This window comes from Trichechus manatus, unplaced genomic scaffold, assembly GCF_000243295.1.
Source record: "Trichechus manatus latirostris isolate Lorelei unplaced genomic scaffold, TriManLat1.0 scaffold00153, whole genome shotgun sequence".
NCBI classification, from domain to species: Eukaryota; Metazoa; Chordata; class Mammalia; order Sirenia; family Trichechidae; genus Trichechus; species Trichechus manatus.
Genome location: NW_004444089.1, coordinates 1,376,375 through 1,397,981, shown reverse-complemented (window position 1 = coordinate 1,397,981; position 21,607 = coordinate 1,376,375). Strand labels below are relative to the sequence as shown.

Below are 21,607 nucleotides of genomic sequence, written 5' to 3'. Positions count from 1 at the left end.
ACAAATTTTACTATACAATTTATCTTGAAAAGTACCAAAGACTGCAAAGTGCCAAAGAACAAACATTAAGGAAAGCATTTCATTTGTGATGCTTTTCTTACTCTGCAAGCAAACCACTCATTTAGCTAACACCTTCATTTAACACACTCCACTAGATTCTAGAAGGCAGGTAGGTCTGGCAGAGAAGTGAGCTTGGCTGCCCACTGGAATCATCTGGAGCTTAAGCGGCACCCTAGACTGACTCTATTAAAATCTCTGGGGTCACAGCCCTGGCATCACTGTTTTAAAAAAAAAGTCCCAGATGATCCCAGTGTGCAGCTAAGGTTGAGAAACGCTGCAAGTAAAAACCTGGCTCTTTAATCTAAAAAACAGGAATGCTGAGTGAAAGGTACTGGCACACGTGAGCAAGATTGAAAAAGAAGTCAAACCAGTTATTCCTTCTGCTTCCTTTTTCCCTGCTTGCTCAGAGAAACATCCAGAAGTCATTGTTCCCAAGAGTGTACACAGTTCACGAGAGTGTGAGCGGTAAACACGGGCATCTAAACCATCCAAGGGCGAGGAGACTGGAAATTGATCCTTCTTTGTGTTGTGCATGATTCAAAGACAGGCACTTAGTCCGCTGACCTCCTGGTGACAACTGTGCCCGCTGCACGGTAGGACTGTTCCCTTCCTCATCACTCAGCAGCACATGTTTCACCAAAGGATTCTGAGAGCCAGAGTTAGGACTTCTGAAAACAGAACTAACAATCTGATTGACCAATGCAAACCCATTTAAAGTAAAGTTCAAGAAGACTTGATGACTTCTACAGCATTTCAAATAAAGTCTGGACAGCAGAAATAATCCCGAATCCTTCCCATTATTCATTATTCTCGTCTAAGATTTCACCAACACTCGATCTCGACTAGCAGTAAGCTTACATTTGGCCATGAATTTTGTCAGTTCCTCACTTTCGTAGGCACGGAGACTAAGCCCTCCTTTTAAAGAAGGGGGAAGAAGTAAAATCAACACCGTTCCTGCAATCTCAATGACACTTCAGCCCCAACACTCAAACAACAGGAGGGTGACGTGCATGCACAGCTGAACACAGACAATGTCCACGTACATGTAACACACTGTACACGTGATCACACTCATAATCAGCTGCTTCTTCCTAACCTTCACCAGTCAGATATACAAACTCCTGATAACTTGTCAACATGACTTGCAGATTCTCCTGTCCACTTTTTTTTTTTTTTTGGGAAAGCAAGCCACTGTGTGAAGTTTTGCTTCTCTTAAAGATTTCAGAAGGCAGCATACCCTAACCAAACATGTACCCGTCCAAAATTTCCTCTAAGAATTATTGATTAAAAATCAACGAGCCATGAGAACAGACCATCTCCACTGCAACCCTGGACTCAGGACCTCCTAACCTCTTCACTCATCCTCCTCCTCCTCCCTTTCCTCACGCAAACGCCGGCCGCCCAAGGGCTTCTTACTTGGAGGCATGGAAGGGGAACTGCGCACTGCTGGGTCACCAAACATCAGGGGCTGGCTGGAGGAATTCACCAGTTCCGGGTCTGAATCACTGGATTCAGTCCCACTGCTGGTGGAGCCCTCAGTCACTTGTAGGGGAGCCAGCTGGTCCCCCACGCTGCTGGTATGCACTGGCTGTGTGACGGGGATCTTAGTGGTGGATCCCATGAGAGGGGAGCCATTAGCCAGCAGTCTACGTCCTGAAGCAGCCATGCTGGCCGGTCCTCCCTTTCCATGACCATCCAGCTTATCTATTTCCTCTGGGGTTGACATGACCTTGCTAAGGATGAGCGGATCTGTCTCTGACTTATTGTATCTACTAGGAAGTTTCCGCAAGTACGGCCTTTGCAAGACAGGGGAGCAGTCTTCATGATGAGGACCCCGGGTTGGGAGTGTACCTTCTCCTGCACCTTTCTCTCTACCGTCACGTCCATTTTCGGAGACATACCCTTGAGAGCCAGTCCTATCCCAGCTCATACCTGGACTTGAACTTCTGCTGCTGGGAGACAATGGGCTGGCCAGGGGGCTGTGACCACCCGAGCCCCTGAACATTTCGTCTATTAGAGAGCTATGTCTTGGGAGTCTGGGGCTCCCACTGATATCAAAGGTTATGTCTGCTGAATCGTCATCAATGAATTCTCTGGAGGGAGGCCGGGAAGACTTTACAGAATGAAGGGAAGCCCTGTGCCTAGCCTCTGTCTGCCTCTCATCCCTGGAAAGCAGATACACACCACTGGTCAAATCACCCTCATAATTGTCATTTGTTTGGGACCGTGACTGGGACACTTGTTCTCTGAGAAGATCGTATTCACTATCTACATCACTGCAGTCAATGAAAGGGATGGAAGCGCTGCTGCCTCCCGCAGCCCTGGATGCTGGACCTGTGCTTGGCTGCAGAGGCGGAGGTTTACTCTGCAGGGTCCTATCCTTAACGACCTCCTCCTCCTCCTCCTCCACCATCACCGTCACGGCTCCATCTGCCTTCTTGTTACCCAGTGGGCTCTTCTGCAGAGAAGGACTTTGCTGTGGCCCAGGCTCTTCGGCTGAAACTTTCAGTTCCCTTCCTTGCTGGCAGCTGTGGCCACCTGGCGGTTCAGCACCTTCTCCATAGGTAAGGCCGGTGCTCTGCGGAGACTGGATGGGGCGGGGAGAGAAAGGGATGAAGGGAGACGAAGAGAAAAGGGAGATGGTTAGACCAGAGCTGTGGGAAAAAAAGCAGTCAGAGTCTAATGCAATAACATCTTGAGCCTGCGGCGGCTGGAAGGACTGCCAAGTACAAGCTGCCCAGTGCAGTGCTAACAGGATAATATGCGTGCATAAAAGCGCATTTGGTCATCGTCCAGAAAGTTCTTCCACAGCGTGGATGCTAACAACGCCGGGTGCCCAGCAGCACAGGTTGGGTGCTGTCTCTGCTTTGTGGGGCCCACGATTCCATAGAGTTTCACAAGCTTCTGTGGAACAAGAGAGCCCTTCTAGACCAAAGGGGGCTTCAAAAGCAAGCGTGGTCACCAAAAGGAGGAAAAATCATAGATCTCTAGGAACAAGCTGACACAAATTTAAGAAAAAAGATGCAAAGCTTGTTCGCTTATACTTCTAAAGGTAAAACGGACAGGTTACGGCCTTATTTTTTAATTCACACAATGAACTCTCTTCCATGTCCTTCCCTAACAGAGCTGTTACTCACTCTTAGAGAAAACCCTGAAAACGCACCCAGAAACCAGCTCCAGAGAAAACGAGCTCTCGCATCCCTCACAGCAAGAGCAAGAACGTCTCTTGCTGCCGGCAGTGGTCACTGCTCGGTGACACAGATCCTAGAACTCACTGGCCGTTTCCACGCCGGCTAGGGGTCCTGGCCTGCAGCAACCTGGAGCTACGCCCGTCTGCTGCAAAGGGCAGGCTCAGCCCTGCGGGCTCCCATTGATGGCTCCCCACAAGCTGGGTTAGATGGCACCCAATTGAACTGTGGCTAGAAGTCAGCTGCAGAACTGGACGCACTCCCGGGCCTGCCGAGCCCAGGCCGGTGGGCACAGAGCACAGAACCCAGGTCTGGTCAAAGCCAGGGCATGCAACACGACCCCCATCTGCAAATATCCCCAAAGGTAAAGTACAAAGAACTGGAAAGCAGACTATGAAGCACAGTGCTCAGCAGCAGAAGCTTTATGAAAAACGGAGTTATGACAGTACATCACCAATACTGACTTGTTTTGGCACTTCTGAGTTCGGTTCTGTGGGCTGTGAAGCAAAGCTCCTGATGGAATGAATCTTGCTGTGTTTCCTGGGAGAAAGCAAATAAGACAGCTAGCGTGAGTGGTTTCTGTTTCTGAAAAATAGCAGCAGCGTAAGGCCCTTCCTCGGTAATGAAGGCACCAAAGGGAAGTTTGTAAGTGCTACTTGGAAGCAGACCTGCTGTCCTGCATTTCATAGTACTTGCATGCTTCAGGGGTTACTAAAACGCTGAAGAAGTCCTCTACAACCCCTCGTTCCAGTTCTAAGGGTACAGTCAGTTAAAGGAGCATTAGAAATTCAGCAATGACTCAAGTCATTGAGGCGAGAGAGAGGTTGGCTGGGCCCTCCCATGCTCTAAGTTGCAAGCTACGACCTAACAATATGGAATCAATTCACATATTGTGGGTGATTACTTTCTAGTTCAGTGCTATAAGAGAGCTAATTCCCCCTAACTGGCTAACTCCTGAAGTTCAGCGGGAAAGGCCTGATCTATGAATGAGTTTAAGTACTCAGTCGTAGAAGGCGCTGACCTTAACACCATGGAGATACCTTTCTTATCTTTTCACGTCCTTAGTCCACCTACCCCCTACCCCACTGAACAAGCATTAGAAAATTTTCGGGCACTCAAATTCATGAGAGGGTACAAATACATACAGATTAAATTCTGATGTATGTACAGCTTTTCTTCAAAAGACGCCAAAGTAATATAGAAAAAGCTCTGGAGCATCCACATTCTGAATTAGAAAGAGAACGGGGCCGCTTCTTATTTGATACTGAAAAGATTAATTGCTCATCGCCCAAGAAAACATTTAAAATGCATCTCAAAAACAGGGTAGGGTTAAACAAGCAAGGTGCAGGATTAAATACAGCATGGCACCACACACATACACGGAAAAGCACACGCCCAAATCAATTCTACATGTTGTTTCTGGACTCATGCAGATGTATAAAAAAAACAGCATACATTTACCAGTTGTTCCTTCTGGAGATGAGAGAAGGAAGTAAGGGTGCTTGAGGGTAAAGGAGGAGTCCCTGGGTGGTGCAGTCAGGTAAGTGCTTAACTACTAACCAAAATGCTGGTGGTTTGAACCCACCCAGAGGAGCCTGGGGAGAAAGGCCTGGTGATCTGCTTCTGAAAGGTCACAGCCTTGAAAATCCTATGGAGCACTGTTCTACTCTGCACATACGGGGTTGTCATGAGACAGAATCAACTCAAGGGCAACTGTTTTAGTTTCTTTTTCTTTTTTGTTAACGGGGTTCTTAGCCGTATCTGTAACAATGACAGCCAGAAATAAAGAGAGAAAAACACCCAAGAAACAAATATGTCAAAATTCTTAACAGTTGTTACTGTATTTTTTAAGAAAGTAATGCGCACCTTCTAATTATCTTTTTTTTTTTTTTTACAGTAATGTAAAAAAAAAATTGGCCTAACGGTGCTTAAAAAAATACCTTGTGGGGGTGGGTAGGGCATGGTTCGCAATAGACAGAAGGAGCGTGTTATTTATGTAAAAACAGGTAATTCGAAGTAGTAGGAATATGAGTGTTTGAGGTGTTGTATTATTCTCTGTACTTTACTACAATGTTTAAATGTATCAAAATGAAAGAGAACAAAGTTTTTAAAATGCATACGTTAGTGTCTGAGTTGCTGTGACTTTCCCACGTCACCCCTTTATCTCACTGCCTTTGTTCTGCTCTCCCCTCTGCAGGCAGCACAGCAGGGGCAAAGGCACTGGCTCTAGAGCCCACCAACTGGGGCCCATCCCAGCTCTGCTTCTGACCATCTATGAGGCCACGGCTAAGTACTTCATCTCTGAGGTTTACCGCTTCCATCTTAAAGAAGGGAATAAAACAGTATGGACCTCACACACTCGTATGAGACTCAGTGAGTTAACGGATGTAAAGCACTTGGAACTGTGCCTAGCACTTAGTAAGAACTCCAAGTCTTTGCTGTTGTTGCTGCTGATAACAAAAACAGTAATAAATCCTGTTTCTTCTCATCCAAACTTTATTGGATTAAGAAGTCGACAGAAATTTAAATCCCCAAATATTTAACAACTCACTGGAGAGCAGGTTTTTACAGTGTCTTATCCTCCACAGTGAGGAGCCCTGGTCACCCAACAGTTAGGCGCTCGGCTGCTAACTGATAGGTTGGCAGTTCCATCCCACCCAGTGGCTCTGCAGGAAAAAGACCTGGCTCTCTGCTCCCCTAAAGGTTACAGCCTAGCAAACCCTATGGGGCAGTTCTACTCTGTCACATGGGGTTGCTGTGAGTTGAAAATGATCAACGGCACCTAAAAACAAGCATTCCCACAGTCATCTCCCGTTGCTCTCCCATCCCTGACCTCTACCAGCTCCTTCCCCTCCTCACCTGGCCCTCTCAGTCTGCTCTTCACATCCCATCTTACACCCGAGTCAATGCCCTGGGCCCTGACTGTTCCCGTCTGATACTGACTTGGCCAAGGTTGACCGTGGAGCAGTAATTCGGTAACTCAGGGAGCCTGGGTGAAGACTACTTAGCAGGAAAGCACTGTTACCTGGAGAGAACGACTCTCGTTGGGGCAGAACCAACATCTGCGTTTTTCTTACCTTTCAAACTGCACCTTCTTATGTCCTCCTTCTTTGACATAGTCGAGAACTTGCTTTTGAGTCCGGCCGCTAGGATGAAGACCACGAAGGGGAAGAAGACAAGACACCAAGGCATATTCATTTAAACACACAAACACAAACACGTCAGCATCTTTAATCCCACTCGTTCTGTAACGGAAGATATGTGAGTTTTCTCAGCTAGCCAGAAATAAAAGCAATCCTAAGAGAGCCAGGGTTTTTGTGTCCATTCAACCTCTTGACATTTCCTTCTATGTAACAGAAAAATGTCTGATTAACTCCACCCACTTAATAATTGTGTGTCTGGTTATGATGCAACCATGCCAAGTGTCTGTAAGTTTCATGACAGTGGGGATACTTTTTTTTTTTTTTTTTTACTGTGCTTCATATGAAGGTTTACAGAGCAAATTAGTTTCTCATTAAGCAATTAATACACATACTGTTTTGTGACATTGGTTGCCAACTCCATGACCTTGGGGTCCCCATTATCAGCTTTCCTGTCCCCTCCTGCCTTCTTGTCCTTGCCCCTGGGCTGCTGTGCCCATTTAGTCTCATTTTGTTTTATGAACCTGTCTAATCTTTGGCTGAAGGGTGAACCTCAGGAGCGACTTCAGTACTGAGCTATATGGGTGTGCGGGGACCATACTCAAGGGGGACAGTGGGGATAATTCTGTTCACTATTATACATCTCTGATGCCTGAAATGGCACTTGGCATCTAGCAGACACTCAAGTATTTGTTGAAAGAATGAATGTACAAGTGAACCAATGATGGTCAAGTTGACATATCATTCTATAAAACTACACAAACGCGAGTAAGACATTTTTGCTTCTACAGAGACAGGGAATCCATTCTCCATTGGAGACTCCTGCCTGGAGCTTCCTGCGTCAGGGTAGACTGCCCAGTGCCTGGCTAATGTTCAGAAAGAGCACAGCAAGGACAAGACAAGGAGCCTGCTAGGATTACCAGGCAAACACCTCCATCAGCCACATCTCCTGGAGGGCAGTGGGCGCTCACCTTCTCTACTTGCTGGATATCACACAGCTTATTGCTGAGTCGATTTCGACTCATAGCAACCCTAGAGGACAGAGTAGAACTGCCCCATAGGGTTTCCAAGGAGCGGCTAGTGAATTCAAACTGAAGACCTTTTGGTTAGCAACTGAGCTCCTGACCACTGCGCCACAAGGACTGTGATAGCTTGAGGAAAAAAGAAGTCTCAGGAAAAAACGTTCACATGGCCAAACGGACAGGTGTGCAGCGGCAAACTTACCTGAACCGAAAGGACGACCCTCGACTAAAGAGAACAGGTTTTGGCTTTGGTTTGGGCTCTTCAAACAGTCTAAAAAAGGCATGATGTTCAACACAGATTTTCCAGAAGGACTTGCAAAAATCCCGACTGGCCATCAGGAATTCCAAGGTATCCTGGTATGAGCTCTAAAAAGAGAAAATGTAACTTTGGGTTTTCCCATCACCCACAGACATTTTTCACACGTGTGAAATATGAGACATGGGCGAGAACATGGACTTATCCAAGAAATGTGTAATTGTGTAGTACAGCATGGGTTAAATTCAAGTATTTAGTAAAATATAATTGTCCCTAATGACAAGGTACTGTCACCATGCAACCATTTTCTTCCCCATGAAATTCCTTACAGGAACTAACAGAAAACACTGGTTCAGATTCAGTGGAAGTGGTAACATTTCTTTTGACAGAATTCATAAACAAATTATGTTTACTTGGCTTACATTTCCTTCTAAAAAAACAAACCAAAAGCAAAACTCCAAGTACCGAAATTCCCTTTCGGCCTCCTTAAAATGACTGAAATACAACTCTTCTGTTTTCTTCCTCATGGTTCATGTCAACTTTGAATATTAGTCTTAAGTCTTCTCTATAAAATAGCATATGGCTTAAGCCTCCAAGTGGCCCCAGGAACTGTACAGGAAATGAAATTTTTTTCTGGAGCACAAAAGAAAAATTCATGTCCTTTGATTCTGGGAAGGGAATAGAGTAATTTTCTACTCCCACGGCCGAATGCTCCTGATTTGAGTGGCCATGTTATAAAAACAAAAGGAACCACAGTCCTTAACATTCCAAGCAGTTCCTACTATTCTGGGGGATCTCAGTCCTGGGCAGTCTCAATTTACAAACAAGCTGTGCTGCAATCCTTCATTGGGAAGTCAGCTTTTTAGAACTCAAAATGCATTTTCCCAGAGAGAAGAACTTAAAAAGCGTGTTTTTCCCCAGGTCAGGCCATAAAAGCCTATTTTAATCCATATTGTAGCTCTTCTATAAGCCTCTGTTGCCATTTATAATCTTTTTTCCATGGGAAAAAATACTCTCAGTTCCGGCTGAGGACACCAGGGATGTATCATCCATCCCTTTTTCTATCGCCATTTCTGGCAGATGGAGAAGATGCTGGTCTTCCCTTCCCCAACCCAGTCCTGGTGAGAGTGCTGTTTAGGGGTTTTACGGAAGCAGCAGGAGCCCTGGTGGCGCAGTGGTTAAGCACACAGCTGCTAACCGAAAGGTTGGTGGTTCAAACCTGCCCAGTCGCTCCGAGGGAGGACCTGGCTATCTCGTTCTGCAAAGATGACAGCCTAGGAAACCCTATGGGGCAGTTCTACTCTGTCATGTGGGGTCAATATGAGTCGGAATTGACTCGATGGCACCTAACAACAGCAGCAACATCGAGAGCAAGTGGGAAGGACCTGGTCTGCCCGTGAGAATGAGCTCTGCCAGAGGTTTGGGGGCCACAGCAGGGACCTGAGCGCCAGGGACAGTTCCTGTGCTGGCAAGGTGTGCCTGAAAATGGCAGAACACTGCTGGTATCTTGGTGGGGGCCGAGGCTAGACATGCCGGCAACTGACAGTTCAGGCCGGCTGTGGGCAGGGGCTGCCTGTATTTGCCCAGGTAAGTGACCCTCTCCCTAAGCACCCTTCTGTGCTAGGTATTCTTCACCCTCTGTTTACCGAGAATGACAGCTGTAGAGTTCCTGAGGGCTTGGCTACATCTCTATAGACATTCAGAGTTTGTTTGTTTGTTTTTTTGCTGGTAACTTTGTGTGTATGTGGTTAAGCATACAGGTAACAAAACACTTGCCACTGCAATAATCTTTACAGGTACAGTTCAGTGACTTTAATTCTGCTCCTCATGCCGTTCAGCCATCCCCCTCATCTGCTCCCAAATGCAGAGCTCATTTGCACAAGGGTACCTGGGCACCACCTGGCCGCGCTTCTGGTGTCAGCCCTGCTGAGAGCCGACTTCAGTCCCTGGCACGGCAATCCCTCAGCCCGTGACTGACAGGCAGGAGCGGCTGTCCCCCTTGCTGTCTGTGACCCACTTACATTTGCGTCCGGGCGGAGCTTGATGAGAAAGCGCTTCCTCTTGAAGCTAAGTTTCCGCACCTTTGCCCAGTTGAAGGCATTGATCTTAGTGAAACCCTGAAAACAGAAGAAAGATAACAACTAGTGAGCCAAAACTGCATACCAGCGAACACGCCAGGAGGACCGCTTTGTGCGTGGGGAGCGGACGGCCAGGGATGAAGGGCCGTGCTCAGTGAGTCCGCCTTTGGCTGGACCACTCACGGGACCTGTGGATACTGGGCGATACCAGTTCCTGGCGCATTGTTCCTCACTAATCATGATTTAGCATTCAGGCTAAGGCTGCCTCCAGGGAGAGAAGAGGCTGGTCAAGCTAATGATAAAAATAAGAATAAAATAAATACAAATAAAACCCTGACAATCACCACATTAACCAGGAGCCTTCACTCAGCGAGTGCCAGTCACTGTGCTAAGTGCTTTGCATACCTTATCAAAACCTCACAGGAAACCCAGTGAGATGGGTTTATCATCATTTTACAGGTAAGGGAACTGCAGCATGCATACACAGTGGGAACTCTAAGAGATGGAACTCAATGGGAACCCGATCCTGACTCATAGCAACCCTACGGGACGGAGTAGGACTGCCCCACAGGGTTTCCAAGGAGCAGGTGGTGGATTCAAACTGCTGGCCTTTTGCTTAGCAGCTGAGCTCTTAACTACTGCGCCACTAGAGTTCCGTGCCTTGTTTTTCCAGCTCTCACAAGTTTTCCACCTTTGACAGGGTAGAGGCTTACCACTTTTCTAGCGCTCTCTACTAGTGGACAATATCTGAGTTTTCCTTCTTCAGCAGGTTTCCACCTTATATAGATTCCGGCTTTCACAGGTTTGACTGTATTTTAATTTGTTCAACATCATAGCTTTCATCTGGCAGAACGGAGATTCCCAAGCGAGTACCCTTACCCACAGGCTACAGGTAATATCCACGGAAGTAAGGCAGAAGGTCAGCCATCAACCCCCACTTGTCCAGGCTGGTCTGGCTCCCGCACCCACCTAGCTTTCAGGAACACAAGCAGGACTCAGGAAGGGGACTGAGCTGCAGGGCTGCGGCTCGCCGGGGGCTGCGTGTTCAGTACCAGAGCACAGCCTCGGGGCAGGGCTCACGCCCCCTCCTGGTCCTTGGCAGCCAGGGAGGACGCGGTGGGGACGCTGTAAGGAGTTACCAGACACAAACTTGCATCTGTTCTTCCTTCTCAACTAAAATTAGAATTCCTACTCAGCCCACTTGACCGCCCAGTCCGTTCATTCAGAGTGGCAAGAAGGAAGCAATTAGGCAGTGCCATTGGAGCATTATTAAATTACTGGGCATTTCTCAACACTGAGATCATATCAATTGCAATCAAAGCAAATTAATTGGATTTCGAGTTCTCTTTTTCCCACTTCACGACGTTCAGAAACGTTTAATGGTTTTGAGTTTGAAATTTAACAGTAGGACTAACAACCATACTTGGTTTTATTGTCGTTACTCTTCTCAGACACTCACAGACTATTCACGTAGGTCAGAAACTGTTAGCAGCTGCCACCTCCTCTGATACAAAGCTGCTGGCAAAGCTACTGGACATGAACCTCGACTTTAATACCTCCGGGCAGGACACTAATAATTAGTGTCTGCCACACGCATATGTGTGAAGCAGGAAAGAAGACTCACGGAGGGGAAAATGGAAGAAAACCTGCGCAGAGCTCAAAAAAAAGAGTTTTTGGTCACGCGCATATTTACAATTTCAAAAGCAGGCTAAATTTGGCCCTGTTTCCTGAAATGCAGATGCTTCTTCCACAGCTTTTAAAACCAAAGCACAGATTACACACTTTTGCTGAACAGAGAAGCACTGAGGAACGAACCTCCAGGGGTGATGACTATGTTCACACCAAACCCAACCCATCGCCGTCAAGTTGATTCCGATTCATAGCAACCCTCCAGGACAGAGTAGAACTGTCCCATAGTTTCCAAGGAGCGCCTGGTAGGTTCGAACTGCCGACCTTCCGGTTAGCAGCTGAATTTTTAACCACTGCGCCACTAGGGTTTCCGATGGCTTCACAGGCGTATACACACGTCAAAACTTATCCAACTGTATACTTGTAACTATGTGCAGTTTAAATGTATGGCAATACTTGTTCAATAAAACTGGTAAGAAAAAGAAGCACTGACAGATAAAACATTTCCATAGCAGTGTCATCAAGAGAGCACACGCTTTAGAATGTGGAGAATCATTCAGCTTTACGTCCTTAAGTAAAATACAAGCGGGAATTCGAGTGCAGTGTGTTACGGTGTGAAATGACCGCAGAGCAAGCACACGGCCTTTATGAACTCATAGGATCGCTGTATCTTAAAGGCTCACATTACACTTTTCTTTTTAAGTTATGTGCATATGAAGTTACAAAGACACTGGCTCAACTCAAATAAGGTTAAAAAAAGGATCACATTACAGCAGAACATCGGGGCAAGCATGTTAAAGATGATCTGAAATCCCAACTATTATACTATGCTCTACGCTATAGGTCCACGGAAAGATACAGATTTCTAAGATTCTACAGTCAAGAGGAGTCCCTGGTGGAGCAAAAGGTTAATGCGCTCAGCTTGTAACTGAAAGCCTGGAGGTTCAAGCACACCGAATGTCCTGGCCATCCACTTCCGAAAACTGAATCAATGGAAACCCTATGGAGCACAAGTCTACTATGACATAAGTAGGGTTGCTATGAGTTGGAATCGACTCCACGGCAACTGGTCACAGTCAATAAGCCCGTACAAATCCATAAGCAGGGCAAAACGCAAATGATATAGAACCTGGAAGTCGAGGGAAACAGCAAGCCTGTGAGAAGGTGAGTTTTTCCCTGTTCACCTAAAAATAACTAACAGAGGTCTTAACTTGGCCCACCCAACACGGAATCAGAGTCAAAGGGCCACCTCCTATCTTGCCACCGCAAAGGGAACCGAGCTGTGCTCTAAACCGTCATACCTGAAACACCAGAATTCCCGTGTTGGCAACGGCCAGGTTGATCTTAGTGCCTTCCCTGTCCTTGGCCGGGTGCAGCCGGATCCCATACATCTCCAGCCGACGGGCAATCTCCAGGAGCTGGAAATCGGATTCTGCTGGTGTTTGTCCGCTGACAGAACAAACATAGAAAGAAAGGCCAGGAGATTTGAATTCCCTGAGTCTATTAGTTTGAGATTAAGCAGCCTCTCCTGGGAAATAAAAAGGCATTTCATCACAAACAGTGGGGCTAACCGATCAGATGACACCCAGCCTCCCATTCACTGCGACCCAAAGTCTAGCAGGTAGGACAAAAGCGTTATTGCTCATGAAACACGAAACCCCGAAAGTCTGTCTCAAAGTCGGCCAGTTTTTTGGAATCTCAAAGAGTTCCCTCTAAGGTCACAGGAAAGCAAGATAGCACTGTGTCCAGACCAGCTGCTGGTCACTCACAGTGAACACAAACGTGTAAGCAAAGCTCAAGGCAACACTCTCTCATGTTATCAGCAGGGCTCACACGCTTCCCTAAACAACAACAAAACACAGGGAATCCTTTTACAATGTTTTACTGCTTCAAACAAAATGGAGATGTTACAAAGGCTCCAGGTCCTCACCAGCTTCTTACTGGGTCCCTAGTTTACCATGTCCCATTCCCAACCTTCCCCTAAGATGATAACTGGGTGACGTCTTGGTCTTACACCCTCCCGTTTATTCCAGAGCATGAGACAGCAGCCCACGTGAGGGCAGCTAGCGACATCAACAACACTGGTCTCACAGGAAAGCAAGCGAGGGGCCTGGAGCCCTTCCCTGCAGTTCTGAGACTCTAGGAAGTGATACCAACCCCATGAGCCTCTCTGCTCTTCTGCCCCCCCCCGCCCCCCATGGATTTCTTCCCAACGGTCACTACGTGTGCACGTGTGTGCACGCAAGCGCGTACCTATGTAAAGCGGGAGAGCCGAGAGAAACACTCAATGGGAACATGAAGCAATAAATGAGACTTACATGTGGTTATGGTGAAATTCCACGATTTTGTCTTCTAGTGCGTCTTGCTGAGGTATGTACTTATTTTTTGCTAAGTGCTCTCTGTCCAATGCTTCATCAAAGTCCCCAATCTCAGCTAAGAAACACACAAAGAAAAAAAAAAAGACCACCTTTTGTTAGCACTTCACAATGTGTTATGTTCCCCAGTGGAATATGATTCAGCCAGCAAACTGGGCATAAGGTGATAACACAAGAGATCCCAGCTGGGGGGAAGCATCATAAGGGCTAGATGTTAGAAGGTACAGATGTGAGCACCCTCCCCACCCCCCAAAAAAAGCCAAACCCACTGCAGTCAAGTCGATTCTAACTCACAGCGACCCTATAGGACAGAGTAGAACTGCACCACAGGGTTCCCAAGGCTGTCAGTCTTTACAGAAGCAGACCGCACATCTCTCTCCCACGGAGAGGCTGGTGGGTTTGAACAGTCGACCTTTTGGTTGGCAGCTGAGCACTTAACCACTGCACTACCAGCGCTCCTTAGGATGTGAAGGCATATTTAACAATTATGGCAACATAAGAAGATAGTTTCCACTCTTCCTTATTTCTAACTGTCGGAAAGAAAACTTCAGAATCATCCATCTTCAGCTATCGGTGTCCCTGCTTTGATTCTTCCTCACCGTCCAACTCTGGGTCACTTTTGTTCTCGGCTGTAAATTCTATGCACATAGATTATCACTTTTTTTTTTTTTTTTGGCTTAAAACAGTGACATTTATTGTCTCTCAGTTTCTGAGGTTCAGGAATTCAGTTGAGGCTTAGCTGGGTGGTTCTGGCTCAGGGTCTCACAAAAGGTTGCAATGACAATGTCAAGCCAGAGCTGCAGTCATCCGGAGGCCCGACTGCGACTGGAGGATCTGCTTCTGAGCTCACTTCCGTGGCTGCTGGTGGCAGGTCTCACTTCCTCGCTGGCTGTTGGCTGGTGGCCTCAGTTCCTCACTATGTAGGCCTCTCCACAGAGCTGCCTGAGAGTCCTCATAATATGGCGGCTGGCTTCCCCAGGATGAGTGATCCAACAGAAAGCATGAGGCAGTAGTTACAATATATCTTTTTTTCCCTCTCTCTCTCTCTTTTTTTAAATTGTGATTTAGGTGAAAGTTTACAGAGCAAATTAGTTTCTCATTAAACAATTAATACACAATTGTTTTGTGACATTGGTTGCCAATCTCACAATGTAAAATATGTCTTTTATGATCTCTCCTTGAAAACAGCATAAGATCATTTCTGCCATATGCTTTTGCTCATATGGATCAGTTCCAAAAAAATTAATTTCACTTGTTTCGTTTTACTTTTTTAATGTGGCTCCTAGAAAATTCTACCACCCGTCTGTCAGTCTGTCCTACTCTGGAGGCCTGCATGTTGCCGTGAGAGTATCACACGTTTTGACCTCTAGACAAGTCATGGCTTCAGGACTCTACAAAATCAACTTTTAAAACTCTTACATACAGTAGTTATTATGCAAAATTCAAATGCTTTATCATTTAGAGAAAAGATGATTATACATGGATGCAAATTCAAATGATTTAATTTGGTAAAAAAAAATTAAAGGAGCCTATTAAATTTCTGCTACTCGTGCTGTCAGAAATAGCCAGTTACATTGAAAATTCCTATGTACTTTTCATATACGAGAAACATAATGTTTTTCTTCCTCGTGTAACCTCAACATAGTCTCGAAGTGCTTTAGGTTTCAAATAATAATTGTACCTGAGCTCCAGCCCAGTTCATACCGACTGCAGTATGGGACGGCACACCTTCTTCTTTGTATCAAGTATTCTATGTAAGAAGCTTAATAAGAAGCAGAGCTACTAACCAGAGCCCAGCTGCTGCAGCTATTTTGGTTAATGCAAGTGGCTGGTTGCTACGAAACCTACCTTTCGTTTTCCTCACATGAAGCAGCTTATCACACTCTGGGTGATGGACCTCCAGTCAGCACACAGGATATGGCCTATACGTTGTTATAGGTGCCATAAATCACACCCGCTGAGAATATGTGCTCTGCACAGAACACTGCCAACAGGTGGGCCACTGAAGACTCAGTCACTCGCCAGATTCCTCCTGCTATGACAGACCAATCACACTACTTCCTAAATGCCTTGACTTCCAAACAAATCTCTCCCTCCCTCAACAGTAAAACTGCCACCCTCCATCACAGAAAACGGTGCAGAAACGGCCACAGTGCCATTGTCGTTGGCTGACTGACTGCTGCAACTCCTTCCATCTGGCCCTAAGAAAGTATATGGGAAAACATCTAAGTCCTAAACGTCCTTGAGCGTTTAGGGTGGACTTCATAGCTCACGTGGATTTTATAACACGCTGTCTTCCAAGATTCAGCAGAAATGAATTAAGAAGTCCAACGTCTAATATGTCTACTAATTGTCTTCTGAGTCACTTGCCTCTCATTGCCCCCCTAACCTGCGATGGCAATACATAACCATGAAACTCATTTTCTCCCCACGTGTTCTCCCCTTTGAAATACGGAAATAGGCTCCTCATTCTTTTAGAGTTTGAGAACCGATGCATATTTAAGATACGACTTAGTATTTTTTAATGTTTTATGCCACAGATGTCATATTAGCGGATGTACCTACTAAATTTCATCGTGGTATACTGAGGACCAAAAATACAAACAACAACAACAGAAAAAACCCAAATCCTGTGATTCCAATCAATGAACTGTACTTCTCATGAAGACAACTTATTAGGCAAACCTGTTCTGTCATGTGTGATTCTCACGGCGGAGGAACTAACCACCTGCAGAAATGTAGCCCCTGACACACCTCTAGGCTACCTACTCGGTACTTTTACATCAGTTTATATAGTGTTTGATTCCCCTCGTCATCGACAAGTCCTATTTAGTTGATTCATAGTAAATTAGAGAAAATTAAGAGTTTGAAATATTGCAGGGGATATATAAAGCCAGTGAAGCAAAGAAAAAAAGAAAATGCAGAACATCTGAAACCAAAACCAAACCAAACCCGCTGCCATCGAGTCGATTCCGACTCATAGCGACCCTATAGGATGGAGCAGAACTGTCCTATAGGGTTTCCAAGGAGCGCCTGGTGGATTCGAACCGCGGACCTTTTGGTTAACAGCCATAGCTCTTAACCACTATGCCACCAGGGTTTCCAGAACATCTAAAAGATTCCTCGAATTTAAATAAATGAGAAGAGGGAAATAAAAAAAGATCTTGGATTGTATATCTTTATGGAAGCAGACTGCCACATCTTTCTCCCACAGAGTGGCTGGTGGGTTCGAACTGACGACCTTTTGGTTCGCAGCCGAGCGCTTAACCACTACACCACCAGGGATCTAACATACAGCTTACCAGAAATAATTTACAATTAGCACTGGAAAAGGTTCTGCAAAAGGGGAAACGAGGTGACCTCTCACACCTTACTGATACTGTAAATAATTACCAATAATTTAAATCAACATGCTCTTCACGGCGGATTCTGCGACATTCCTCCTTCATGACTGAGCGCTGGGGCTGCTGGAGAACTTGACGAAAAACATGCTGAAATGGGGCTTTACAGACATGGCAAGAGGATTCTAAAAAGTCGTGTGTCTCGTACCAAAAACTATGTAAGGAGCAGGAGCACTTCTGAACCCATATATTCCATTTTCTTAAAAAATTCCCTATTCTGGGGGGATTTGAGCCCCTGGTTGGTGTCTGAGAGATGAGTGGGGTACCAGACAGAGCACATACTTTTCTGGAGGCTGGTGAATCTCCACTTCTATACGTAACAGTGAGAGTCACTGTGTCCACAGACTTGGGGGAAGGAGGCTCAATGGCATCAGGAATATTCTAGAAAGGCACATTTCTCCTCTGCTTACAAAAAGCCCCGGGTCACAGACCTTTGATGAAGGTGGCATTCCAATAAGGAAGCCTGGTTTTAAATGTTACATTGTCTGGAAATGGGGGGCTGCAGGTGAGTGGGGATACAGAACGGAGAGTAATGTTCCCTGCACACCTAACACGTATCGAGTATTCATGCTATCATTTAATTTTCAGGGCTTTATGTAAAAGATTCTATTATTCTCATGTTCCAAAAGAAATGGAGGGTCAGAAAGGTTAGGCACCTGGTCAACCAAATTAGGTCTGCCTATGTCTAAGATTCCACCAGCCGCTCCTTGGAAACCCTACGGGGCAGTTCTACTCTGTCCTATAGGGTCACTATGAGTCGGAACCGACTTGAGGGCAATGAGTTTCGGGGTTTTTAAGCCTAAGATACCGATGTATCTTTCCTATCGGTTTAGGAAGACAGAAGACCAAACACAAGAAAGGCAAACGTGATTTTTCTGTGCCAAAGTAACCTCATTTGTAAAATGGGGACAATAATGGTACTGATCCCACGGGGTTGTCAAGAGAATTCTGAGATAATATATACAGGGTTAGCAAAGACAAAGTTTTAATAAAGGACACATTTTTTTATTTTGTTTTTCTTCTGCACATCGCTTTTTCAAATGGGTAAGAAAGCATCTATGTGCTACATCTAGTAAACATTCAATGGCACGCATGTACAAAAAAATAAGAAGATAAACACTTTCTCTAGAAACACCCCCTTCCACTGAACTCAGGCAGGTCATTGACTTTTGGGAGCGATGCTTCTTTAAAACCCCTTGGAAATCTTATTGACTGGGCAGTTATCAGAATTTGATGGGGATGATTATATGGTTCCACTTTGTCTACGATGGCAATTAAACAGATGATAGCACAGCATTTTTTCCCTTCTTACAGCAGTGCTTACGCACAGTGATCTTAGTCTGTACGCAGAATTATTTGTTTGAAACATAATGTGTATATTCCATTTAAAGTGGTTTCTCCCTTGAATGAGGTGGAAAATGTCTAGGTAGGTTGTCACTTGATAAGCTTTAGTAAATCTTGAATGAGTACAATCTACTCTATCCTGTGTCTAGATTAAGTTAAAAACAGTTAGTTTCAAGCATCACGAGCTTTCAGTCCAGCTTCATGCGTTTACTGAACCTCTGAGATGTTAAATCTGTGGCGGCTTCGCTATGAATCAGAATTGGCTCGACAGCAGTGGGTTTTTTTTTTTTTTTTTTTTTTATGTCTTAGGACTAACATGCCGTATTCAATGCTGAATATCAAATTAAACTGAAGAGCAGGAAAGAACAAGCGCAGTCTACTCTGCCATCCAACACCCAAGTTTCTCCACTGAGACAAACGGAACACCAACAATTATGTAGTAAGCCGTGAATAAAACAGACGAACGCCAGAATTCATGGGTTAATGTTTAGGGGCTATGCATATTAAATGAAGCTCGGAGTCTTCTCTTGCTTCTGCATCCATGCCAAAACAACACCGCAGCATTAAGAGTGCCATGTGTGGCTGTGATTTTTTCCCCGTCAATCAGATCGTTGTGCTATTTCCAACCTGACTTCTAAAGGACACCACCACAACTTACACTGCACGATGTGTGAGATCAGGAGGGCGGCACTGGTATCGTTACACGTCAGCCTGCCTTGAGCCAAGTCCTGCTTCAGCTGCAGAGCAAACAGGTACCTGCAGATATAAACCGAGATGGGTGTCACGCAAAGAGAGCTGGGAGGGAGGGCAGCACAGTCAGGCTCACTGCTGGCAACCTTTCCACACTGAGAAACTAAAGAGAGGTTATAAACGCAAGTCACAAGAAATCTGCCCAGGCTGGAATGAATCCCCATTGCCATGACTACAAGGTAAATACCCACACTTCCTTAAAAATAAAAAGCACTGGGAGGCACATACTATAATATTTTCATATTATGAGCAATTAGCTTCGTTTCATATGGAAAGGCGCAGCCAGAAAAACACAAGATTGTATCTTGCCACCCCTATCTTTTGCAGGGCAAAGGAAGCATTTTGAATATTTCACAGGATCAGTCACACACACTCCAGAATGGCTTTATGACTCAGACAACAAGAGTCCTTTATTATGGTTATTAAGAGCCTTGCCAACGGAATCGGAAAGACATGGGTTTACATTGCTGGCATACCACTTATCTGCGCTGTAATTTCCACTTAGTTACTTCCTAAGCCTCAGCTACCAGATCTGCAAAAATTAATTTATTTTTAAAGCATTTCCTTCATATTATAGCATAAGGCAAGTAAATATTTTTTTGGTGTAAGAGAAAAGATATATTTATAAATCAAAGAAATTAAGTACAAAAAATGTAATGTTAAAATTGATTTGAAAATATCAATATGAACTCATAAATGTTTAGAAAGGTACGAGCCCACTGAAAAGGCCTCAAAGCTGTGTCCCTCAGTAGCAACCCTTGGCAACCAGATTTTGTCTCTAATACAATTACCCATTGGAAAGACACAGAGATTTGTGGAGAAATGAGAGGTTCCAGGTCTGGAGTCAGGAACTTTACAAAGTAAGCCTAGAATTATCTAGTTATGACAGAAAGCAAGAGAGCTCTCTCAAAATAAATCAGTTGTATCAAAAGGACAAAAGAACTATCTTGAGGTTCCTCCACTGTCCAAAGTTGTGGCAATGTGAACATCAATCAGAATGATTAGAGTGAACTGAAACACACTGAGTTAATGAAAATCCATGTGTCCGTAATGATACTCACAAAAAGAGAAAAAGTTGGAAAAAATAAAAATGTATCACCATTTGAGAAGGCTATTAAAGCAACTCCTCCTTTAAAAACTGGTAACCCGAGGCAAAGAATTACGCACAAAACTTGCCTCTCCATCAGGAAGGGTATTTCAAGGCAGCAAAATGGCCCAAGTAGTAAAGCTTCACTTCATAGAAGAATGCCAACTCTTAGTGTAGCAGGAACAATAGAATTAGAAAATCATCATTCCATAACCTCTAAAGAAATGACGAACTCCAGCAGACCAGAACTGCCAATTGGTATAAAAATCATTTAGGAGATTGGACATGCACACAGGGCCAAAGTAACACCACGTTACAACAGTAAGATCAGAATGTCAACAGCCCAAAGCAATGATCAATCTTAGCATAACTAATAAAATATGAGGCACACAATATCACTTACAATGGATTCTAGCCCAAAATACTTAACTTATATCTGTCAAGCCTTTAGAACTCACTTCCAATTTTCAGAAAATAGAAAGGACAGAGGTTGAACAAGCTAAACGGCACTATAAGGACGCCATCAGACAGATTCAGGAAAAGCAGGATATTCTAGAGTACTACTAGTCTAGTTTGTTCAACAAGATAGCATCATGAAGAACAGAAAAAGGAGGGACAATGCTAGATTAAAGGAAACCCCAAGGACATCAGGACCAGCTGCAATTTGTGGTTGTAGAGTGAATCCTATTTTAGAATAAGTAGCTATCAATGGCATATGGGGGAACTAATGGGTAAATTTGAATATGGCTTAGGTGTTAGATGAGATGAAAAGTACATGTGTATGCATACAAAAAAATCAGGAAGAATATATCACACAAATGTGGTAATAATGGCAACCTCTGGGCATAGTACTTTTACTTTCTTAATTTTGTTTATCTGCATATTCTAACTTTCTGCAACGCTCATTTACTACTATTGTAATAATTAAAGTTTTTTTTTTGAAAGCTTACCTTTAATTTCAAAAGGGGGCTTTCACAACGCCAATCACAGAGGTTTCCGTAAGAACTAAGTGAGTTCATGAGTGTATAGCACAGTGACATAAACGTTCAACAAATGTTAGCAATTTTTAAAGAAAACACTAACATTTTTAGGAATCATTTAGGAAATTACATTACTAAGAACTAGAAAACTAGAGGGGTATCTCTGAAAAGCCGACAATATAAAACAACTGGGACGTCAGCGCGAGTTCATTGGTATCGGCGATCTTTCTCAATTAGGCAGTGTGTGTCTTCCACACTGTGACACTTCTTAGACCCACAGGCTTCAATTCCTAATCC

At 44.8% G+C, this 21,607-nt stretch overlaps 1 protein-coding gene across 1 annotated transcript in view; it reads right to left on the bottom strand.

Annotated features, from left to right (window-relative positions):
* Positions 1 to 21,607, bottom strand: part of FARP1 (FERM, ARH/RhoGEF and pleckstrin domain protein 1) — a 292,761-nt gene that overhangs the window by 87,946 nt on the left and 183,208 nt on the right. Inside the window, exons 5-12 of the mRNA XM_023740318.1 lie at positions 19,152 to 19,249; positions 13,692 to 13,806; positions 12,675 to 12,822; positions 9,688 to 9,783; positions 7,613 to 7,776; positions 6,326 to 6,394; positions 3,713 to 3,788; positions 1,993 to 2,647 (exon numbers count right to left, since the gene is read on the bottom strand). Coding sequence (XP_023596086.1) covers positions 1,993 to 2,647; positions 3,713 to 3,788; positions 6,326 to 6,394; positions 7,613 to 7,776; positions 9,688 to 9,783; positions 12,675 to 12,822; positions 13,692 to 13,806; positions 19,152 to 19,249 — 1,421 coding nt within the window. The remainder of the gene's footprint in view (positions 1 to 1,992; positions 2,648 to 3,712; positions 3,789 to 6,325; positions 6,395 to 7,612; positions 7,777 to 9,687; positions 9,784 to 12,674; positions 12,823 to 13,691; positions 13,807 to 19,151; positions 19,250 to 21,607) is intronic.